The sequence below is a fragment of the Cladophialophora yegresii genome (assembly GCF_000585515.1).
Source record: "Cladophialophora yegresii CBS 114405 chromosome Unknown aczIN-supercont1.6, whole genome shotgun sequence".
NCBI classification, from domain to species: Eukaryota; Fungi; Ascomycota; class Eurotiomycetes; order Chaetothyriales; family Herpotrichiellaceae; genus Cladophialophora; species Cladophialophora yegresii.
The window spans coordinates 133676-152556 of NW_006913050.1; the positions used below are offsets into that span (position 1 = coordinate 133676).

Below are 18881 nucleotides of genomic sequence, written 5' to 3' on the forward strand. Positions count from 1 at the left end.
CAGCCCATAGCCTAACAGTACCAAGGTACCTCTACGGATACCTGAACGGATTAGTCGCTTGCGAAACTCGCGGCACTCCTGCGCCTCAAGCCCTTGGTCACTTTCTGCTTCGCATTCTTGGTTGAAGAGCAGTTGGCTCTACTGTATCTCCCTCTCCCCATCGTACTCCGTACACTGGCAGCCACTTGCTACTCGTCCGCCTCGCTTGCTAGTGAGTCTCCTGCACCTATTGCGCTCAAGTCTGCTTTCTACCCCCTGCATCTGGAGGACGGTAGAAACAGATCGACACTCCCAATATCCAGAACCGGCCTGGCTCCATTTCGATCTTACAGACATCTGGAGGTGTTTGTGCCTGACAACCTCCATCATCGTTTCCGCCCCTCCAAGATTCTCTCACGGTCAAACAATTCAGTCCTCTAAACCCACAAATACCGAGTACTGGTAGAACAGCACCGCCGCGCACATCGTCAACGCTCAAATCTCTTAGCTTGGACCGACTGCGAGCTAATCTGGCTGTACTGTGGTACAAACGACTGGAGAGGACACCAAACAGCTTCGAAGAATTAATTCAGTCCACTCCTTTTCGACTACCCCACGACCTACCGCCGCATCACTTCTTCCTTCCATCTCTGCCCGACAGCACTGCACCGTTCTTTCTAACTCAACACCTCCCGCTGGCACAGGAGTCGCATGACGGTCTGAAGAAGCGCAGCCGCGTGCGCAGCCACCTCACAACCATCCGAGAACGGAACCGCTCTTAGTCACCATGGACGACTCATCACTACAGCCGTCCTCTCCCGAAATCTCGAAATCACCCGAAGAGTTGGACACAGAGTCTACTTCACCCACACCTCAATCGCCGACCAGACCTCCATCACTGAGTTCGCAGACCGCAGGAATGGCGTCTTCGATAAGTCCCTCCTCCGCCGCGCTGGGCCCAACCAACGCAGCTAGAAGACCCGGCCCACCACCAACTCGTGCGAGCGGGCTGAACTCAGATATACAAGCAAAAATGAAGGCTTTCTCATTGTCTCGGCAAGGTGCTCCAAGGGCGCCGGCAGGAGGCTTTACTGGCCAACAACCAGGTGGAGGCTTTGCTGGCGGCGCTTTGGCTGGAGGTCCTCCGTCCTCGCCCAATTCTGCCGCTGCCAACCTCAGATTACCCCCCGGCATGCAGCGTCCTGGCCCGCCCAGTTTCGGTGCGTCACCGTCTGCCGGTGGCGGCAGTCCAAGAATGATGAGCCCGCGACCCGGTGCGCCCATGGGCGGACTGGCCGCGAAGCGAGGGCTTAAGCCTGGAGGTATGAAGCTATCGGATGCTCACAAACCTGCCCCTGCTGGTCAGGAGGAGGACAAGGATCAGACAGGCTCACAGTTCAACAAATTCTCTAACATCATCGACACGAAGACGGGCACCCTCAACTTCCAGAACAAGGCGGTCATCCATGGAAGTGGCATTGATTTCGCTGGTGGCAGTACATTTTCGATATCGTTGGATGAAGTTGATACTCTTGCGGAGCTGGGCAAGGGCAATTATGGCACAGTTTTCAAGGTCAGGCACGCCCGCCCCAAGATGAGGCGACCTGGTCTAGGGCTTCGAGGGAACATGATACGGCAATCTTCGGCCTCGATCGCCAAGGACGACGAGGACACGGACTCGCAGGCTGACACCAAAGGCACGAGCGGTCTTGTCATGGCGATGAAGGAAATCCGGCTTGAGCTGGAAGACTCGAAATTCGCTGCCATCATTATGGAGCTGGACATTCTCCACCGTTGCGTATCACCTTTCATCATCGATTTCTACGGCGCATTTTTTCAAGAAGGGTCAGTATACATCTGTATCGAATACATGGATGGTGGCTCCATCGACAAGCTGTACGGCGATGGGGTTCCTGAAGGCGTTCTCAAGAAGATCACGTTGTCTACGGTTATGGGTCTCAAATGCTTGAAAGACGATCACAACATCATTCACCGCGACGTGAAACCAACCAACATCCTGGTCAACACTCGTGGACAGGTCAAGATCTGCGACTTTGGTGTCAGTGGAAATCTTGTGGCTTCGATAGCCAAGACCAATATCGGCTGTCAGAGTTACATGGCTCCCGAACGAATTTCAGGGGGTGGCATGGCTCAAGTGGGAGCTGGTGGTGGCACATACAGCGTGCAGTCCGATATCTGGTCACTCGGACTCACCATCATCGAAATGGCACTTGGCCGATACCCCTATCCGCCCGAAACCTACGACAATATATTCAGTCAGCTAAGTGTATGTTCTTCCCCTCTGCCACTTTTCGTATCAACGCTAACGTAGACGCCAGGCCATTGTAGATGGTGACCCCCCTGATCTACCCGCTGATCAGTTCTCCGAGGCTGCCATTGACTTCGTTCGAGGTTGTCTCAACAAAATCCCTAGGCTCAGGCCGAATTATGCAATGCTTCTTCGACATGCTTGGCTGGCACCGTTGTTGAAGCCACCCACGATCACCGAGGACGAGGAAGGTGAACAAGCCGCAGAGGCAGGTCTTTCGTCAGTCTTTACGAACGGCTCGGCACCAGATACAGCCGACAGGGAAGTGGCGGAGTGGGTCAAAGCAGCCCTCGAGAAGAAAGCCGCCGGCAAATTGGCGTCGCATAAGAAGCCCGCCCTCCACGAAGCTCCGCTGGATGCTGTCCCTGGGAGCCCTCTCCTTACCCATGATGGGGCGGGGCCGCTAGCTTCAGACTCGAACGTCGCTGATATCAAGGCCAATGTTGGTGTCAGGCTGGAGTCGCGCGACTTGCTAGCAGCAAAGGTGCAGGGTGTAGACTTTGCTTCCTCATGACCTAGGCCATGCGGCGGAAGGTATTCATTGTAACGATAACCAGGGGTACGAAGAAACGGCATTCCTTTTGGTAGAGATAAAATTCCTGGGACATGGAATCGAAGACCAATTCTACAACTATCCTTGACGATGAATTCCTAATCGTAGTCAGTCCAGCCGCTTCAGAGGTCTGTTGACTGACGAGCCTGACCGCCTGTACTCGTGCTACTCGTATAATTCTTCGTATCCGATACGAGGATGACGTCCAATGACGTCAGACGCAGCGGCTGCCAGAGTCGAGCAACGTCTGTCGAGTTGGGAATCTCAACTTTCAGGCGCGCTGCATTGTGCCCCACGAGTATTGCTATCCTCTGTAAATGTAACACCCCTTCCGCAGCCAACTCTGTTCTTGGGGCGAGTTTGATGTGTCTTTCGCCGGAACCTGCTGCTGGTCTATCGCGCAGAAATGGGCCTTGTCCGCCGACTGCTCATCTGGGCAGCTGTTGATGGCGTCGTCCTCCAAGCCCATGGCCCAGCTGAACACCATAAAGCAATTCAGATTGATTACAAGAGCCGCCAGATCAGAGAACTGCAGAAATCTGATGCGCTAGCGAAGAAGCCAGCTCCATTGGAAGCTCACGGCATAGCCGGTAGGATTGCCGCGTCTTTCAGTCGAGAAACCGCAGATCGCTCAGACATTGGCAGGATTGCTTTCTATTGCTTCGTCGTCCTTCCTTGTCGCGATTACTCAGCGTGAACAAGTCGCGCAGGTGTTTGGCAGACCGGTCTATGTAATCACCAATGTTGCAATCGTCCCACTGTCTTCTCAGACCGAAGCCAATCGAGCCATCGCCACAGCAATCGAGGCTCTATCCGCGTCGGAAAGCTCTACAACCGACACGGACACGGACGTGAGCGACACAGAGGCCAACAACTCCAATCCGCGCGACCATCCCGAGCCTGAGACACCCATTGATTCGACGCCTCCACAGAGGCAGTCTTCCAAACCGACCAGCGTTGCCAGGGATGTTATTGCCAATCGAGGCCAATATGGACGGTTTGCTGCTCAGTGGTTCTCCAGGCAGGGCTGGAGTGGAGCAAATAGCACGAATGCCCCAGCTATTTCAAAGCAGGATGACCACGGCAAGTCGACCAGCCCGTCCACGGAGGCCGACCCAGCAGTGGCCGCGAATCAGCCTGAAAGCAGCGAAGACATCGAGGCAAAAGAGCAGGCCCATGAGAAGGATGCCGAGCAGCTGATGGGCGGCGCTTCCATAACAGAAGCTATCCCTAAAATCCTTCGACGAACCAGGATGCTCCTGACGTCTGGAAGCTATTTCTTCTCCTACGACTTTGATCTCACACGGAGACTGGCAGTCATGAATGGTAGACCAGAACCTCCATCAAGAGAGACACTTGACCCTCTGGTACGCTACTACTCTCGGATCTGAAAATGGGAATGGCTGACTTGTAATTTAGTACTTCTGGAATCGCCGCATGCTAGGGCCATTCCTTGACGCACGGCAAGATTCATGGATGATGCCCATCATGCAGGGATTTATTGGCCAAAGGACTTTTGTCGTCAAGAGAGCAGAGCCAGAAAACCCACAGTCGGCTTGCGTAGTGGATGCTGAACACGATGGACAATCCGCTGGAGTACAACACGCTATCAATCACGCTAAACAAGCCCTTGCGGATCACAACGAGGAGACCCAGTCCTATCTCTTGACACTGATTTCGCGGCGGTCGGTCAAGCGCTCGGGGCTTCGATACCTGCGCCGCGGACTCGATGACGAAGGCAACTGTGCCAACGCAGTCGAGACCGAGCAGATTCTATCCGCTCCTGATTGGTCTCCATCGAGACGGATACGGTCGTTCGTTCAGATACGTTCCTCTATACCACTTTATTTTTCTCAATCGCCCTATTCCTTGAAGCCGACGCCGATGTTGCATCAGTCCGGTGCCAAAAACGAGTCAGCAATGAAAAAGCACTTCCAGGATCTCAAGAGGCGGTATGGTGCCGTTCAAATCGCATGTCTGATCGACAAGCATGGCGCAGAGAACACTATTGGTGTCCCATTTGAGAAAACTCTGCGTTCGCTACAGGAGTTCGACCAACTCGAGGACGTCCAGTTCGAGTGGTTTGACTTCCATGCCGAGTGTCGAGGGATGAAGTTCGAAAACGTGTCGAGGCTTGTAGACAAGCTCGAAGACACGCTCAAGAAGTTTGGAGAGACGGTGATATCCAAGGACGGAGTTGAGTCCCCTCAGTCAGGCATCGTCCGCACCAACTGCATGGATTGCTTGGACCGGACTAACGTGGCAATGAGCGCCTTTGGCCAGTACATGTTACAGACAGACCTGGCCAGGGAGGGATTCGTCATCGATCTGCTGCACGATGAGACGACCACCTGGTTCAACACTTTGTGGGCGGACAATGGAGACGCGATATCGCGCCTGTACGCGTCCACAGCAGCACTGAAAGGAGACTTTACCCGCACTAGACGGCGCAATTATCGTGGAGCCTTGAATGATTTCAGCCTCACACTGACCCGGTACTACAACAATATGGTGAATGACTACTTCTCACAAGCAGTCATTGACTTTCTACTTGGCCACACGTCTTGGAGGGTCTTTGAAGACTTTGAAAGCAGCATGATGGCCAAAGACCCGGGCATATCGATCGACCAAGCCCGACAAGCCGCGATCGATAACTGTGCCAAGCAAGTCATACAAGGCAAGAACGAAGATCTGATCCACGGCTGGACCATGTTGACCCCGGCGCATGAAAACACACTCCGAACATTACCCTTCGAGGAAGCTGTTGTGCTGCTGACCGACGCGGCCCTGTATTGTTGCAAGTTTGACTGGACGACGGAGAAGCTCGCCTCGTTTGAGAAGGTTGACCTCCGATCTGTCTCGCGAATCCAGTATGGGACATACGTCACTTCGACGTTCAGCGAACGCCAAATGAGAGAGGAGCTCAATGCCGGACTGGTCGTAACATATCATCCTGGCAAAGGGAGCAGCACCATCCGGACCATGACCCGATCCTTACAGAACTACGTCCCGCCCAAGACTGACGGCCCAGAGAGCCGCATCGATGGAGGAACTGGTATCCTCTCATGGCTCAATCCTGCTTCAGCTCCTACAACGCGCAAATTGGCCATGAAGGTTATTCCGGCCGCGACCACGGATGCCGATCAGTCCCCGGGAAACCGCCCCAAGGCGGCAATCGTGGAGGCTGAAGAAGTTGCAGACAACATCAAAAGGGCCATTACAGGAAACACCGAGCAAGGTGGCCAGGAAGTAAGTGATCTGGTCGAGCAGGCGGATATCATCTCGCTCGAAGAAGCGAAGAGGCGAACTGGTTACTTTGAACAGCTGGGTCACTCCATCAGGAAGATGGTCTGGACGTGAAAGCGTATTCTTAATCTGGTTTGCGCTCATTCTGACTCTCATGCATAGCACTTGAATAGCGATAGGAGTCTGGAGTACGGAGTAGGGGAGGGGGTTTGCACCCGCCTTAATGGAAACCCAGCCCCCACTAAGTCATCATTCTGGATCAACCATTGGCGGGGAATTAATGACGCTAGTGCTCGGGACGCTAGCGACCGATCTGGGTCTTGTTCACCATTGTCGCAGAGTTTCACTTCTCCAAATCGCATGAACTGCATTTGTCCAAGAATCGCCCTGTGAAGGCCTTGTCCATGTACTGCGAAGGTTCTTGAGGGAGTAGTAGGCGATAGTGAGTCCTAAGAGATCTGTGGTGTTGTGTCTGTCATGTATGCCTGACCGCCAATCCGTGAAAAATCTGGGGTTTGGAGAAAAAGTTCCCACTGACTTCAAGTTCAGGTTCACGGCAACGTGAGAGAAGAGTGAACCTACCTGCCACCTCACTTCACCTTCGACTCTTTGCGCCGGTCGTGACCTTTGCCAGCAGGAGACGTCACCGAAATATCCAAAGCCCGGCATAGCGTCCACATCAAACCTCGTCGCAAAACGTCGAACCCATCCCGCTGAAGCGTGATCGAAGAGCCCGTGGGCGACGGTGCCCGTCATGGCGTGGCGACCGGAGGAGGATGGATTGAGACAATTGTCAGAATATCTGAAGAACTCTCTCAGTGGCCATGACAGGGACAAACAGAAAGAAGCTGAGCTGGTACGTCGTCGATCGGTCTGAACCCTGGCCGGGACAAAATCCAGGGTAACCAGACCCATGCGGGTCTCTCAGACCAGTCCGGACCTTTCAAGAGTAGGACACCTGGCTAACTCAACGCTCCGCCGAACCTGCAGATGCTCATGAACGCGCGCAACAATAATGACTTTGTCAACTACCTCACCTACATCTTCAGCACACCGGAGCTCAGCCGGACACTCAACCTGGCAGCACCTAGTCTCTTCCTCATCCGATATGCCGCTGCTGTCAATCTCAAAAACCACATCAAACTCTTCTATTCTCAGATCCCGCCAGACCAACTAGCATACATTAAAGTGGCAACGCTCAACGTTCTTCGCGATGCGAACTCCCAGTTGCGCAGTTTCGCGGGGACGGTCATCACAGAGACGGTACAACAAGGTGGTCTACTACAGTGGCCGGAGATATTGCAGGAACTACTGGCTCTCGTCAGCAACAGCGGCGGAAATGTTTCGGTAGAGACACAGGAGGGCGCTATGGGCGCATTGGCGAAAGTGTGCGAGGACAACAGGAAGCTGTTGGACAAGGAATTCCAAGGCCAACGACCCATGGCCGTGATTGTGCCCAAGCTGTTGGAGTTTGCTAGCCACCAGAACCCCAGAGTCAGGACCTTCGCGCTCGGCACTCTCAAATCCTTCATTCCGCAAAAGTCCCAGGTTCTGTTCTCAGCGTTGGACGTCTACCTCCAAACCATCTTCCAGCTTGCATCAGATCCGGACGTGCAAGTCAGACGCATAGTGTGCCAGTCACTTGTACAGCTCGTGGATTCGAGACCGGACATGCTCATCCCTCACCTTGAAGGCTTGGTGAACTACATCCTCGCCCAGCAGCAGTCGGCCGATCACCCGGAGCTCGCCCTAGACGCAGCTGAATTCTGGCTTAGTGTCGGCGAGCAAGACCAGCTACGCGATCAGATGGGGCCTTATCTGGAACGTATCATCCCGGTTCTCCTCGCAGGCATGGTTTACGGAGAAGAAGACGCCCTGAGGCTCGGAGGTGATGAGAACAACGCAGATGTTGAAGATCGGGTCGAAGACATCAAGCCTCAATTTGCCCAGACAAAGGCTGGCAGAGGTGTTGTGTCGGTCAAGGACGAAGAGTCGGCCCCGGGCACGCCCCAGCGCAACGGGACACCGCAGCCTAACACCGACCTCGAGGAAGGGGAAGTCGACGACGACGACGAAGACGAGGATGATTGGGATGATGAGGATCCTGAGAACGCATGGAGCCTCCGTAAATGCTCCGCCGCCGCACTGGATGTCTTCGCTGTCAACTATCACTCGGCCGTGTTCAACATCATCCTGCCGTATCTCAAGGAGAACCTGTCGCACACCCTGTGGCCGAAACGTGAAGCTGCGGTGCTGGCCCTGGGCGCCATCGCAGAAGGCTGCATGGAAGTCGTCTCTCCTCATCTGCCCGAACTCGTTCCTTTCCTCATCTCCCGCCTCTCTGATGAGGAACCTGTCGTCCGCCAAATCACCTGCTGGTGTCTAGCACGATACTCCGAATGGGCTGCCCGCCTCGAAACGCCTGCCGAAAAGCAGCGATATTTCGAGCCCATGATGGAAGGCCTTCTGCAGCGCATGCTCGACAATAACAAGAAGGTGCAAGAAGCAGGTGCCAGCTCGTTCGCCTCGCTCGAGGAGAAATCCGGGGACAAGTTGAAGCCCTATGTCGAACCGATCCTACGACAGTTCACCGAGTGCTTCAGAAGATACAAGGACAAGAACATGTACATATTGTACGACTGCCTGCAGACCTTGGCAGACAATGTCGGACCAGAGATCGCCAAGCCGCCGCTCGTCGAGCTCCTTATGCCGGTGCTGATCGAACGATGGAATAAGATCCAAGACGACAGTCGCGAGATGTTCCCTCTGCTCGGTTGTCTAGGTTACATCGCCATGGCTTACGGGGATAGCTTTGCGCAATTCACGCCGCCCATTTTTGACAGATGCATCAAGTTGATCTATGCGAACTTGCAGCAGCACATGGCCTTTATGAGTGGCCAGACTGTCGACCAACCCGACAAGGACTTTATCGTCACGGCGCTGGATTTGCTCAGTGCCATCATCCAAGCCATTTCACCGGAAAAGTCGGCCCCGCTCGTTCAAAACTCTCAACCTCAGTTCTTCGACCTGTTGAGTTTCTGCATGGAGGATCCCACCACGGACGTGCGACAATCCGCGTACGCAGTGCTGGGTGACTGCGCGATCGCCTTGTATCCATCACTCGACCCGTACCTACCGAAGCTGATCCCGATCTTGATCCGCCAACTCGACCTTGACGCCATTCCTGACACGGACTCGGAGAACGGCTTCAACGTCCTGGCCAACGTATGTTGGTCGCTCGGGGAGATCGCCGCCCGGGCCCCCACGTCCCGGCTGGACTCGTACGTCGAACCTCTGTATCGCGGCCTCCTGTCGTTGATCACCAACGAAGAGGTCCCCGACGCGGCGAGCGAGAATGCCGCCACGGCCCTCGGACGCCTCGGCCTGACATGCCCCGCCCACTTGGCCCCGTTCCTGGGCGAGCTCGCCGAGCCGTTCCTCCAGTCGATGAGCAAGATCAGCACGTCGCACGAAAAGGCCTCGGCGTTTGTCGGCTTCAACAACATCCTCGAAAAGAACCCGCAAGCCATGGAGCAGTCGCTGGCGACTTACATGGGCGCGATCGCGCAGTTCCCGCTCAAGGGCCGCCAGGGCCAGGAGTACAACGACGTAAGGGCCAGTTTTGCGCGCGTCATCGACGGCTTCGGCGGCTTGATCGGCAAGGAGCGATTCGAGGGGTTCGTCGCCGGCTTGAGCGCCCCGGTGAGGGCCAAGTTGAGGGACGGGTACGGCGTTGGCGTGGGCGGTGGCGGTGCATGAGCGAGGGAACCTTTTGCGTCCATGTGTGCATGGTGCCCACGGGTCCATACGTTGGAGCTACACTAGCAAGATACAGGAATAGAGGCAAAAGAATGGTCGTGCTCGTGCTCGTGCTCGTGCTCGTGCTCGTGCTCGTGCTCGTGCTCGGGGAGAAAGCAGGCGAGCTGCGAGGGGGTGATATGACGGACGATGGATCATGCATGGCAGTACAGAAACACCATTGGATGAGGCTGGGGAGGAGGTGGGAGGCGATCAAGTATGTGAACGAGCATCATTGGCATACACGGGCACGAAACGGCATGAACGACTGGTATGAATGCATGGCATGAAAAAGCAGCGAGATGTGCCAACGTTGATGACGCTGAAGAAGACTTGAGCCCGGACGAGCCACCGAGGCGGCACGCCGGGCCTGCAAGAGAGACCAGACGAGATGCCCGAGGCACGTGGCCCTCCCACGAACTGAACTGAACTGAACTGAGCTGACTTGAGTAATGAATCCAACTTTACGTAGAGCGTGCCCTTTGCGATGTTCGTCCCAATGTAGATAGATTAACGTAGCGTAGAATAGATACCTAGGTAGGCACTCACCCTCGTAGCGCAAGGTAGTAAGTAGCATGGCGATTTGGTGTCTAGCGTTGCATATCACGATTGTCAAGAGTTGCGGGAGCGGGACGGCTAGAGCAGCCACATACGGCATTGATTTTGAACTTTGGTTGAGCAGCAGCAGGATAGCATTGAACGAAGACTAAAGTAGGGAGACACCAACCGTCTTGCACTTACAAGCAAGCAGCCTTGGTATCCGAATGCTAAATGCTGCCTTCGCACCAACAGAACTTGAGATCCCGCCCAACTTCTAGACTCCATTTGGACTTGATTGAGGAGTCGGAAGTCGATTCGACCCGGTGATTTCGAAATACAATATGTCAAAAAAAAAGCGAAGAGGTATGTCCTCCTGTGTCAGTTGCCCTCCTCCCAATAATGTTTGAACCTGCCTTGAGCGTGCTCCACTCACCCGAAATGCCCGACATGCCTTTCACTCACCAAAGGCGCAACTTACGGACACGCCGTGGTTCGAGCCCCTTAGAATGATAATAATTGGTGGCGAAGGAGAATGTCAGCCGATCGAGAGTCGCGTGACTTAGCTGAAGATGGCTCCAATTCGCAGTCTCTTCCAGAGACGACTTGTGCCGATATCGATGGCCGACATGCTGGTCGACGCGAGCAGACTCGTGCACTTGTTCCTACACAACAACTGTATTCTGTGCGGGTGTAAATGCGTACTTGGCCAACTTTGCCATCCTCTCTTCAGGACTTGTCTCGTTATCGGAATAGACCAACCTGGTTGATTTTGGTTTCTCCTTCTCCTTATCTTTCTTGGGTCCTGCTTTATCTTCAACGAGCTCGGTTGCAGCAGGAGCAGGGGCTGTGGGCGTAGCTGTCTTGGCGGAGGCAGCGGCAGCGGCAGCTGCAGCGTTGGCGTCTGCTTGCTTAGAGGCATTTGCGATCAGGTCGTCAAGAGAAGAAGCGGCTTCGGCAGCGGCGGGAAGCTGTGGAGGAGGTCCTGCAGCTGTACTTGATGCAGCTTGGCCTGACGCGTACTGCGACACAACGTTATGTGATTGTGAAGCAGGGAGCTGACCTTGATGCATTTGTTGAAATTGAAAAGCATTGACTGGTGGAGCACCAAACGCTGGTCTCTGTGGCAATCCTGGAGCAGAAGGTAGACTTACACTGCCAGTACGTACTGGTGCAGGAAAATTACCGTTTGTAGCAGGAGAAAGTGATTGCTGTACAAGAGGCGGAGGTGGCTGTGGAAATCCGGGAGCTGGAGAGCCAGGGTAAGGTGGACGAGGGAGAGCATTCGGCTGACCAAGGAACGACTGACCTGGATACTGTGGTATATACTGAGGCGGTGAAAAGCTTGGTTGTGGTGGATACCCGACAGGTGATGACTGTTGCTGGAAAGGCGCTGTTGGTGGTGGAGCATATGGCTGTTGGCCATACGGCTGGGGGTAGCCTGGCTGTCCAGATTGTGGTATCGGCGTCTGACCATAGGCTCCAACTGCAGGCGGAGAGGCTATGGTAGGATAGGTAGGCGGTGGCTGATAGGCAGTAGAGGCAGGAGCAGGTGGCTGCGGAAAAGATGGAGGCTGACTGTACGAACCGTTGGTTGGTGGCACGGTGTACGGCTGTTGGTATCCAGGATAAGCGGGTGTTGCGGCCTGCAGGTTGTATGAGTGAATGTGATCAAACAGGGACTTCAGATGACCTACCGGATTCGCTTGAGGTTGAGAAAGTTGAGCAGCGGCAGGAGTCTTCGGGGTGTTGCCACCGCTAGATCCCCCTTCGCCATTTTCAGCTGCCAGCTTTGCAGCTTTATGCGCGGCCAATCGTGCCTTGATGTCGGAAATCTGCTCAACCTTGGGTTTCTTGGGAGCGCTTGGTACCGGGCCATTTTGCGCATTGTTGCCGGTCGCTGCCTGTCGTTCAGCTTGAGCTTGGTGGAAGTTAGTCAAGACGCGTTGGTTGTGTTGTTGAACAATATCTTCGGGGATTCCTTCCATGCCAAAGATCTCTATATCGAGACCGACGCGATTGGGAAGAGCATTGTCGACGGCAGTGAGGTTCTCCTTGTGGACCTGACTCATGTGAACACTCAAGCCTCCTGCGGTATTCAGTCGCCGGCCACATCTTTCACATTTGAAGTGTTTTGCTTTCTGATGATTGATGAGAATCTTGAGGTCGTCGAAGTCGCGCTCGCAATAGTAGCACCAGGGTCGCGAGAGGACTTCTTCGACATCGGGATGATGACGCTTCTTCTTGGTCATGTTGGAACGGGACTCGGAGGGAAAAGGTGGCTGGTTCAGCTGGAACAGGGGTGTATGAACAGGGAGAGTGGTTGCGCGTAAGATCTGCCGAAGAGCGAAGGGGATCTTGAACAGTAGAATAGGAGAGGTGTGGCGCAGAGTTGAAAGAGAAAGCAGTGTGGTGACCCGAGGATAGGCAAACCGGCGCGAAGTGAACGGTGAAGGTGACGGAGTGATGAAAAGGACGAGCCGCAGTTGCTCCTGCCAAGACAATTGCCGGGCCGAATTTGATTAGACGCAGCCTTGGGCAGCCTTGCCGCAATGATTACGAGGAACGCAGTACCTGATTGGTCGCCTCCAGCCACCCCTCACTACCGTCGCCACCACAGCCAATGCTTTCTTTGTGCCATTGCACACGCAGCTGCCAAGTGCGCAGATATATTGTGCATCGTCTACTCCGTACAGGTAGTAGTCTATTGCCCTTCACCATGAACCATTGCCTGCGACTGAGGACATTAAGCAACTGGGTGTCACGAGGTTGGTGAGATCCGGCACCCAGGGATCTCGATCAATGCTTCCCGCCTCCCTTCTTCTCCGCCTCCATCCTCTTCACCACTCGGTCGAAACGGGTGAAACACCCACCACCTTCCAATAGACAATCCAGGACCCAGCACCACCAGACAGCCGTGCCCGTTTCGACCCAATGCCTACTCAAGCGCCGGTTGATGAACCATACCGTCTCGCCAGAATGTAGCACGACGATGATCGTCAAAACCAGCGGCGAGAGTGTGTAACTCAATCCAGCCAGCCAGGGCGCCCGCCCCCCGAGACTCCAGATCTTTGCAATGACGGATCCAGACTCTGGTCTCAACGAGTCGCGGAATGGAAAGGTCGAGAGAATCAGCACGCACAAGCCGCTGAGCATCCACTGCCACACACGATCGGGCGGAACGTAGTTCTTGACCATCACGTTGGACACGTCCAGTTCCTTAAGGCACAAGTTGTGCATGTCGACCAGCCGTTCGCGAGCTTCCATAAGAGAGTTCATTGGCGGCTCGAAGGGGATCACGTGGCGCCCGTAGCTGGATTCCACGATGATGTGTTCGGTCGTGATGTCTAGCATCTGGGCCGAGATGGTGCCCGAGGAAGGGACGTGAGAGTAATGTTGCAAGTAGAGGCGTAGTGAGAGGTGGTGATCGGCATTCATGTGCGTGAGGATGCGGTTCTTCATAGCTGCTGCGTCTGGAGGTCCACGTGCTGCCGGCGTAGGCGCAGGAGGCGGTGCTTGAAACGTCGCCATTTCAGGCTCATGTAACCAGAGGGGAGCTATTGGTGGAAGACACGCCGGGTGGTCTTTTTCGAACGCAAAGCAGTCTCCGAGATAGACGTCGGCCCTACTGTCTTGAGAGCGTCAGTCTCTGAAGCCTGAGGGTACTAATTATCGCGCCAGTAATCAGTCTTCCGGCTAGCAACGTTTCAATGCTCCGCGATGACTTTCTTCTTTCTCGTCGACAGAAAGCGCAACCCGTAGGCTGATGTATTGTCCAGTGCTCCTCAAAATTCAAAGCATTGCGGCAGCAACATCGAACCCCGATGCCGGACCGGAATGAAATGCCAAGAAGAAATATCACGACTAGTCCCTTTTTGGACGAGATTGATGCCGCCCTGTGATTGATACCTCAGTTTGTACTGTACGGAGTGTCTCTGACAGGAAGGCAGTTCATATACTCAGTCGGAAACCGAGCTGTCTTCTAAGTCTTCAAGTCTCTAACCACGCAAGGTAGAGATTGCTGCTACACGCCCTCTACCAAATCCTCTCCCACGTCCTCCTGATTATGTTCATCTGCGCCAATCTCGCCTTCTCCACCTCCTCGAATCCACCGTCCTCCCATTCTTTACATTCCTCGTCAATCTCGGCCTTGCCGCTCCAGATGTCACACGTCTTGGGATTCACCCATTTCGTGCGCTTCACCACCTTCCAGAAAACGAACATGAAGACGCCATACGCGAGCCCAAAGTAGCTGGTGACAAAGCCCTGCGTGCTCCACGGCACAAAGCAGTCGAATCCGATGAACAGCATGACAACGCAGCCGACACCGATAGCTAGCCACGCGCTGTATGGTGCAAGGGGCGCCTTGTAAGGGAGACTGTTGCGGTCGATTCCTTGAGCCTTGAGAGCACGGTACCAACCAATGTAGGTCCACAGCATGCCCACGTACGTAAGTATAAATGTGATGGTACAAATCGAGATGAACCAGAAGAAGACCGTCACCGCCGAGTTGGAGGCGACAAGGTATGTGATCAGAGAGATGACGGTGACCACTAGAACGCAATAGGTTGGGATCCCAGATTTCGTACACTTCATCAAGAACTTGGGTGCCTGACCGTCTCGAGCAAGTGAATACAGGGTTCGGCTGGTGGAGTACAGATAGGCATTACCGCAGGAGAGGCCCGACAGCAGGATGAGGGCGTTGATGAAGCTGGGGAGGCCGGTGATGCCCAGATTCTGGATCCCGACGACCCAGGGCGAAGCGGCTGCTCCAGCTTTCCCGTCGCTGATTGCACTGATCAGTCGGGCATCTCGAGACGAGCAAATGATCCCGACACACAACACGCCCACAACATAGAAGCCGACAAGCCGGTAGAAGACGAGACGAGCAACGCGGGGGATCGTTCGTCGCGGATTTTGGATCTCACCCGCTGCGAGGGAGATCAAGTCTGGTCCGGAAATGGTGAACGCGGCGTATCGGACCACGGCGAAGAAGCCGAGGAAGCGTCCTGTCGTGCCGGTGGTGTAATATGGGTGCATGGCCATTCCGTGTTTCCAGTAGCGAAATCCATACGCATCATGTTTCGGGTTCCCGCCAACCATGGTGATGAATGTAAGGAGTATAAGTCCGATGATAAGGAGAATTTTGGTCGATGCCATGATGAATTCGGACTCGCCGTACCACCTGCATTGCCATGATTAGAACGTGAGGAATTTTGCGTGATCTGCATCACAGACTTACCTCACAGCCACAAGGTTGAAGAAGACGCAGACCACCAGAGCCATTGTAACCCAAACAGCCGCATTCACGTCGGTGTTCCAATAAGTCATGACTGTGGCGACAGAAGAGTACTCGGTGCACACAAGCATCGCCCCAGCAAAGAAGTAGGTCCAGCCCATGGCGAATCCCAAAGCCGGGTCAACGTATCGGCCGCTAAGCTCGAAAATGGTGCCTCGTACGGGCAGCCAGGCGAGCATCTCTGCCACCAGTATGTAGGAAGGCCAGATAAAGAGAAGGCCCCAGAATAGGTAGCCCAGAAGAAGTGAGAGCGGGCCAGCGTTCTTGAGACTGCCACCGATGCCCACAAAAAGGGCCGTTCCGATGCTACCACCAATGGCCATCAATTGGACGTGGCTATTGTACAATCAGCACTGCACACGTGTCGCGGTAAAGGCGGAGGCATTGAATGCCGCTGGCACCGTCGACACACTTCTGCAGACACACTCACCGAGGCGTGAGACCTCTCTTAGTCTGACGATACTTGGCCCATTCAGTCGCGGAAAGGCGTCTCCCATACACCTCGCCTTCTTGCAACGGCTCTTCCGAGACGATGACCGCCTCTCCATCGCAGATCTGCTTGCTATCTTTTTCGTCGTCCATATTGCCACGGAGGTGTATGTGCCGACGGGGATATGTTCCAAGTGGGATCGCCGTGGTACTTATATACCCGAGCAGAGATAAGGACCAGAGATGGGAAGTCGTCCATATCGGATCCCGAACAGTTGGTGTACATCCAAGGAGTGGAAATTGCGGGCATCTCCACGATTGACCGGGATGTTTGATATCCGGAGTCTAGTCCCCAGACCACGGCGACTCGCCAGGAAATAAGATAGGCAGGAATGGTTAAGCGCTCCAAGGCCATCATCACCTCTTCTCGGTGTTCCGGAAAGAAAACACCACGTGCCTGCCATGCTGTCATCCAGCACTGTGGCATACGGTAGCCTAGTCAATCTCATAACCGATTAACAGGCTTGTGCTTTGGAAAGAGAGCAACACTGGCAAAGCCGACGTAAAGGTGCTGATCGTCTATGCAGTCACATTTTGGGGTTCCGCTAGTTGTGCCAAGCCCGGGCTTTGATACTGCAACCGGCAAGGTCAAGGCGGTCTTGGTGGCTTTATCGCGAAGCCACGCAGCTTATCTTTCTCACGTATTTGCCCCTCCCGGGGATCGCGCGAGAAAGAAGTAGGGTGCATTGGAACTTTCTGAACGGAGTAGTGGCTCGATATCTTGTCGACATCCAGGAGTCCAGATCGCGCAGCCTTGGTAGGCATCATTCGCGTACTTCCACGTGGAAGGAGACCGGTCTCGATCCGTGGTCGATTGCCCGTATGATCGGGACTGCATTTCGTTCTTCCGATGGTCCCATTTTCAATTGGAAGAGGTGTCTTGAACTCGTCTCAAGGAGCACCGGCGAGAGCAGTTGTGTGAATTCCGCAGGGCGAAGATGTCCGTGGCTTGGCCAGCGTGGAGTTCCTAGAGCTAACTCTCAAGCCTATTTCCCGTTCTTCCTGATGCTTGTGTATGGCTCACATGGTGGAAACAGACTCGCCACGGACTGACAGAACCGAGCAGCATTTCCAAGCGTCTCACAAGTTCTTGAACACTTGAAAAGAGATACTTTCCAGCATACGCTTGTTGGCGGAATCTGGCGCTTGTCGAGCGCGTAACTGCCGCTCGAACCAAGTTTGACTTCTGTGTGCCGTGGCGGTCACAGATAGGCCGCATCATTCATGTTTCGCCACTCTGTTGTACTGGTCACTCTTCCATTATCGTCGTAGTCAGTGCAGAGTGGCAGAAGGGAGTCATGAAAAGGGCATTCTCTAGTGGAAAGCAAGGTCTAGAGGCTGCAGGAGATCAGGTTGGTGAACTCGGTACTGGAGGTCCTTTGTAGGACATTCTTGAGTTCATCGGGTTAGAAGGTGCGGATTCTTGTCCATGGAAGGCTCCATGGGCAATAGAATGGGATCAACGATGAAGTAAGTAATTAGATGGTGTATTGCAGAAAAGGAAAGCGTGATCACTGTGTGTCGCGAGTATGGCCTTCCACTCTGTACGGAAATGCACAGTCATGATGCAGACTTCTGGACATTGACGCTACCAAGAGTCGAGTAAGGCGGAACGGCCCAAATAGAAGCGTACTTCAAACAATGCGCACGAACGAGTCCATAGAATTTGAAGGACGGAATAATCACAACATTGTTGGAAATATTGACTTGTCAGCCAATTTCATCCATGGGAGTCGGGTCGTCCGAGCGAGTATTGCTGTCAGCGAAAGTCCTTGTGGATGATCCGCTTCGAGAGAGAGGTATGGACCAGACACTGAATGCCACAAGGTAGTGATACTTCGTATGCATGAGTGCCTCATGCAGGAAGGAAATGGACCGGCAAGAAAAAAACTTGAAAAGCAGGTCAAGCGGGGTACGTCGTGACCTATCACGTGACTATCAGCAGACGAGGGTCAGCCTCCACGTGACCTCGAAGCGGGTGTTTCTTGCCTCCAGCTTCTGCTTGTACATTCGATAGACAGCAAGGAGAGCAACCCCAACCAAGTCCTATTGCAGTTCAAACAGGGTCAATCAACAGTCCAGGACGCGTCGCGAAGCAGCCAAAAGCATCCCAGCGGCGGATGCCACCCGTAATTTTGACAAGAAGCATAAACAACTGCCCTCGCGGTTCTGAGCTAACATATTTATATTCCCGTCGCAACAAAGGAGATGCTGCTAAATATGTGGCCAGATTCTGACAAGGTATCCATCTAACAGATGTATGAGAGATACTTTCTGCTCTCTGCTCTCTGGGCCCGGATGTGCCTTCTCTCGAATTGAGCACGTGCTTCTGCTCCTGTAACGTCCATGTCATGGTGACGCTCTCTGCATTTGTTTGCCTCTCAGCCATATCCAACATCGTAACCCATCACATCGTAGCTCGTCTCAAATGTAGTCTTGCCTCCTGATGAGGATATAAAGAGCCGGCCGTGCATATCTATGTCTCTTTCGAGGCGTATGTAGTGCTTGTATAGCACACGGCGCGACTCGACTCGGCTCTGTCTCGTTGCTTCGGTTCCGCCGAGCCTGTCTTCGACCAGCTGGACTTGCAGAGAAACAGCCTGCATACTGAAATTTCTAATCCTACACTGTGGGTATCCCAGTGCTCTGGG

The 18881-nt window shown here is 54.1% G+C and overlaps 6 protein-coding genes across 6 annotated transcripts; 3 read left to right on the top strand and 3 right to left on the bottom strand.

The window, feature by feature from the left end:
• Positions 1-766: 766 nt before the first annotated feature.
• Positions 767-2822, top strand: A1O7_08049 (STE/STE7 protein kinase; the record flags this gene model as incomplete). The annotated part of the gene is made up of 2 exons (XM_007762044.1): positions 767-2266; positions 2319-2822. The coding sequence occupies 2 exons, from the start codon at positions 767-769 to the stop codon at positions 2820-2822; spliced, it is 2004 nt and encodes a 667-aa protein (XP_007760234.1).
• Positions 2823-3267: 445 nt separating this feature from the next.
• On the top strand, positions 3268-6221 carry A1O7_08050 (uncharacterized protein; the record flags this gene model as incomplete). Its single annotated transcript, XM_007762045.1, has 3 exons — positions 3268-3451; positions 3507-4228; positions 4281-6221. 3 exons carry the CDS (start codon positions 3268-3270, stop codon positions 6219-6221), a joined length of 2847 nt encoding a protein of 948 aa, XP_007760235.1.
• Positions 6222-6861: 640 nt separating this feature from the next.
• Positions 6862-9866, top strand: A1O7_08051 (uncharacterized protein; the record flags this gene model as incomplete). The annotated part of the gene is made up of 2 exons (XM_007762046.1): positions 6862-6963; positions 7098-9866. The coding sequence occupies 2 exons, from the start codon at positions 6862-6864 to the stop codon at positions 9864-9866; spliced, it is 2871 nt and encodes a 956-aa protein (XP_007760236.1).
• Positions 9867-11107: 1241 nt separating this feature from the next.
• On the bottom strand, positions 11108-12694 carry A1O7_08052 (uncharacterized protein; the record flags this gene model as incomplete). The annotated part of the gene is made up of 1 exon (XM_007762047.1): positions 11108-12694. One exon carries the CDS (start codon positions 12692-12694, stop codon positions 11108-11110), a length of 1587 nt encoding a protein of 528 aa, XP_007760237.1.
• A 547-nt stretch (positions 12695-13241) lies between these two features.
• Positions 13242-13973, bottom strand: A1O7_08053 (uncharacterized protein; the record flags this gene model as incomplete). Its single annotated transcript, XM_007762048.1, has 1 exon — positions 13242-13973. The coding sequence occupies one exon, from the start codon at positions 13971-13973 to the stop codon at positions 13242-13244; it is 732 nt and encodes a 243-aa protein (XP_007760238.1).
• A 504-nt stretch (positions 13974-14477) lies between these two features.
• On the bottom strand, positions 14478-16323 carry A1O7_08054 (uncharacterized protein; the record flags this gene model as incomplete). Its single annotated transcript, XM_007762049.1, has 3 exons — positions 14478-15627; positions 15685-16077; positions 16172-16323. 3 exons carry the CDS (start codon positions 16321-16323, stop codon positions 14478-14480), a joined length of 1695 nt encoding a protein of 564 aa, XP_007760239.1.
• Between the last annotated feature and the right edge of the window lie 2558 nt (positions 16324-18881).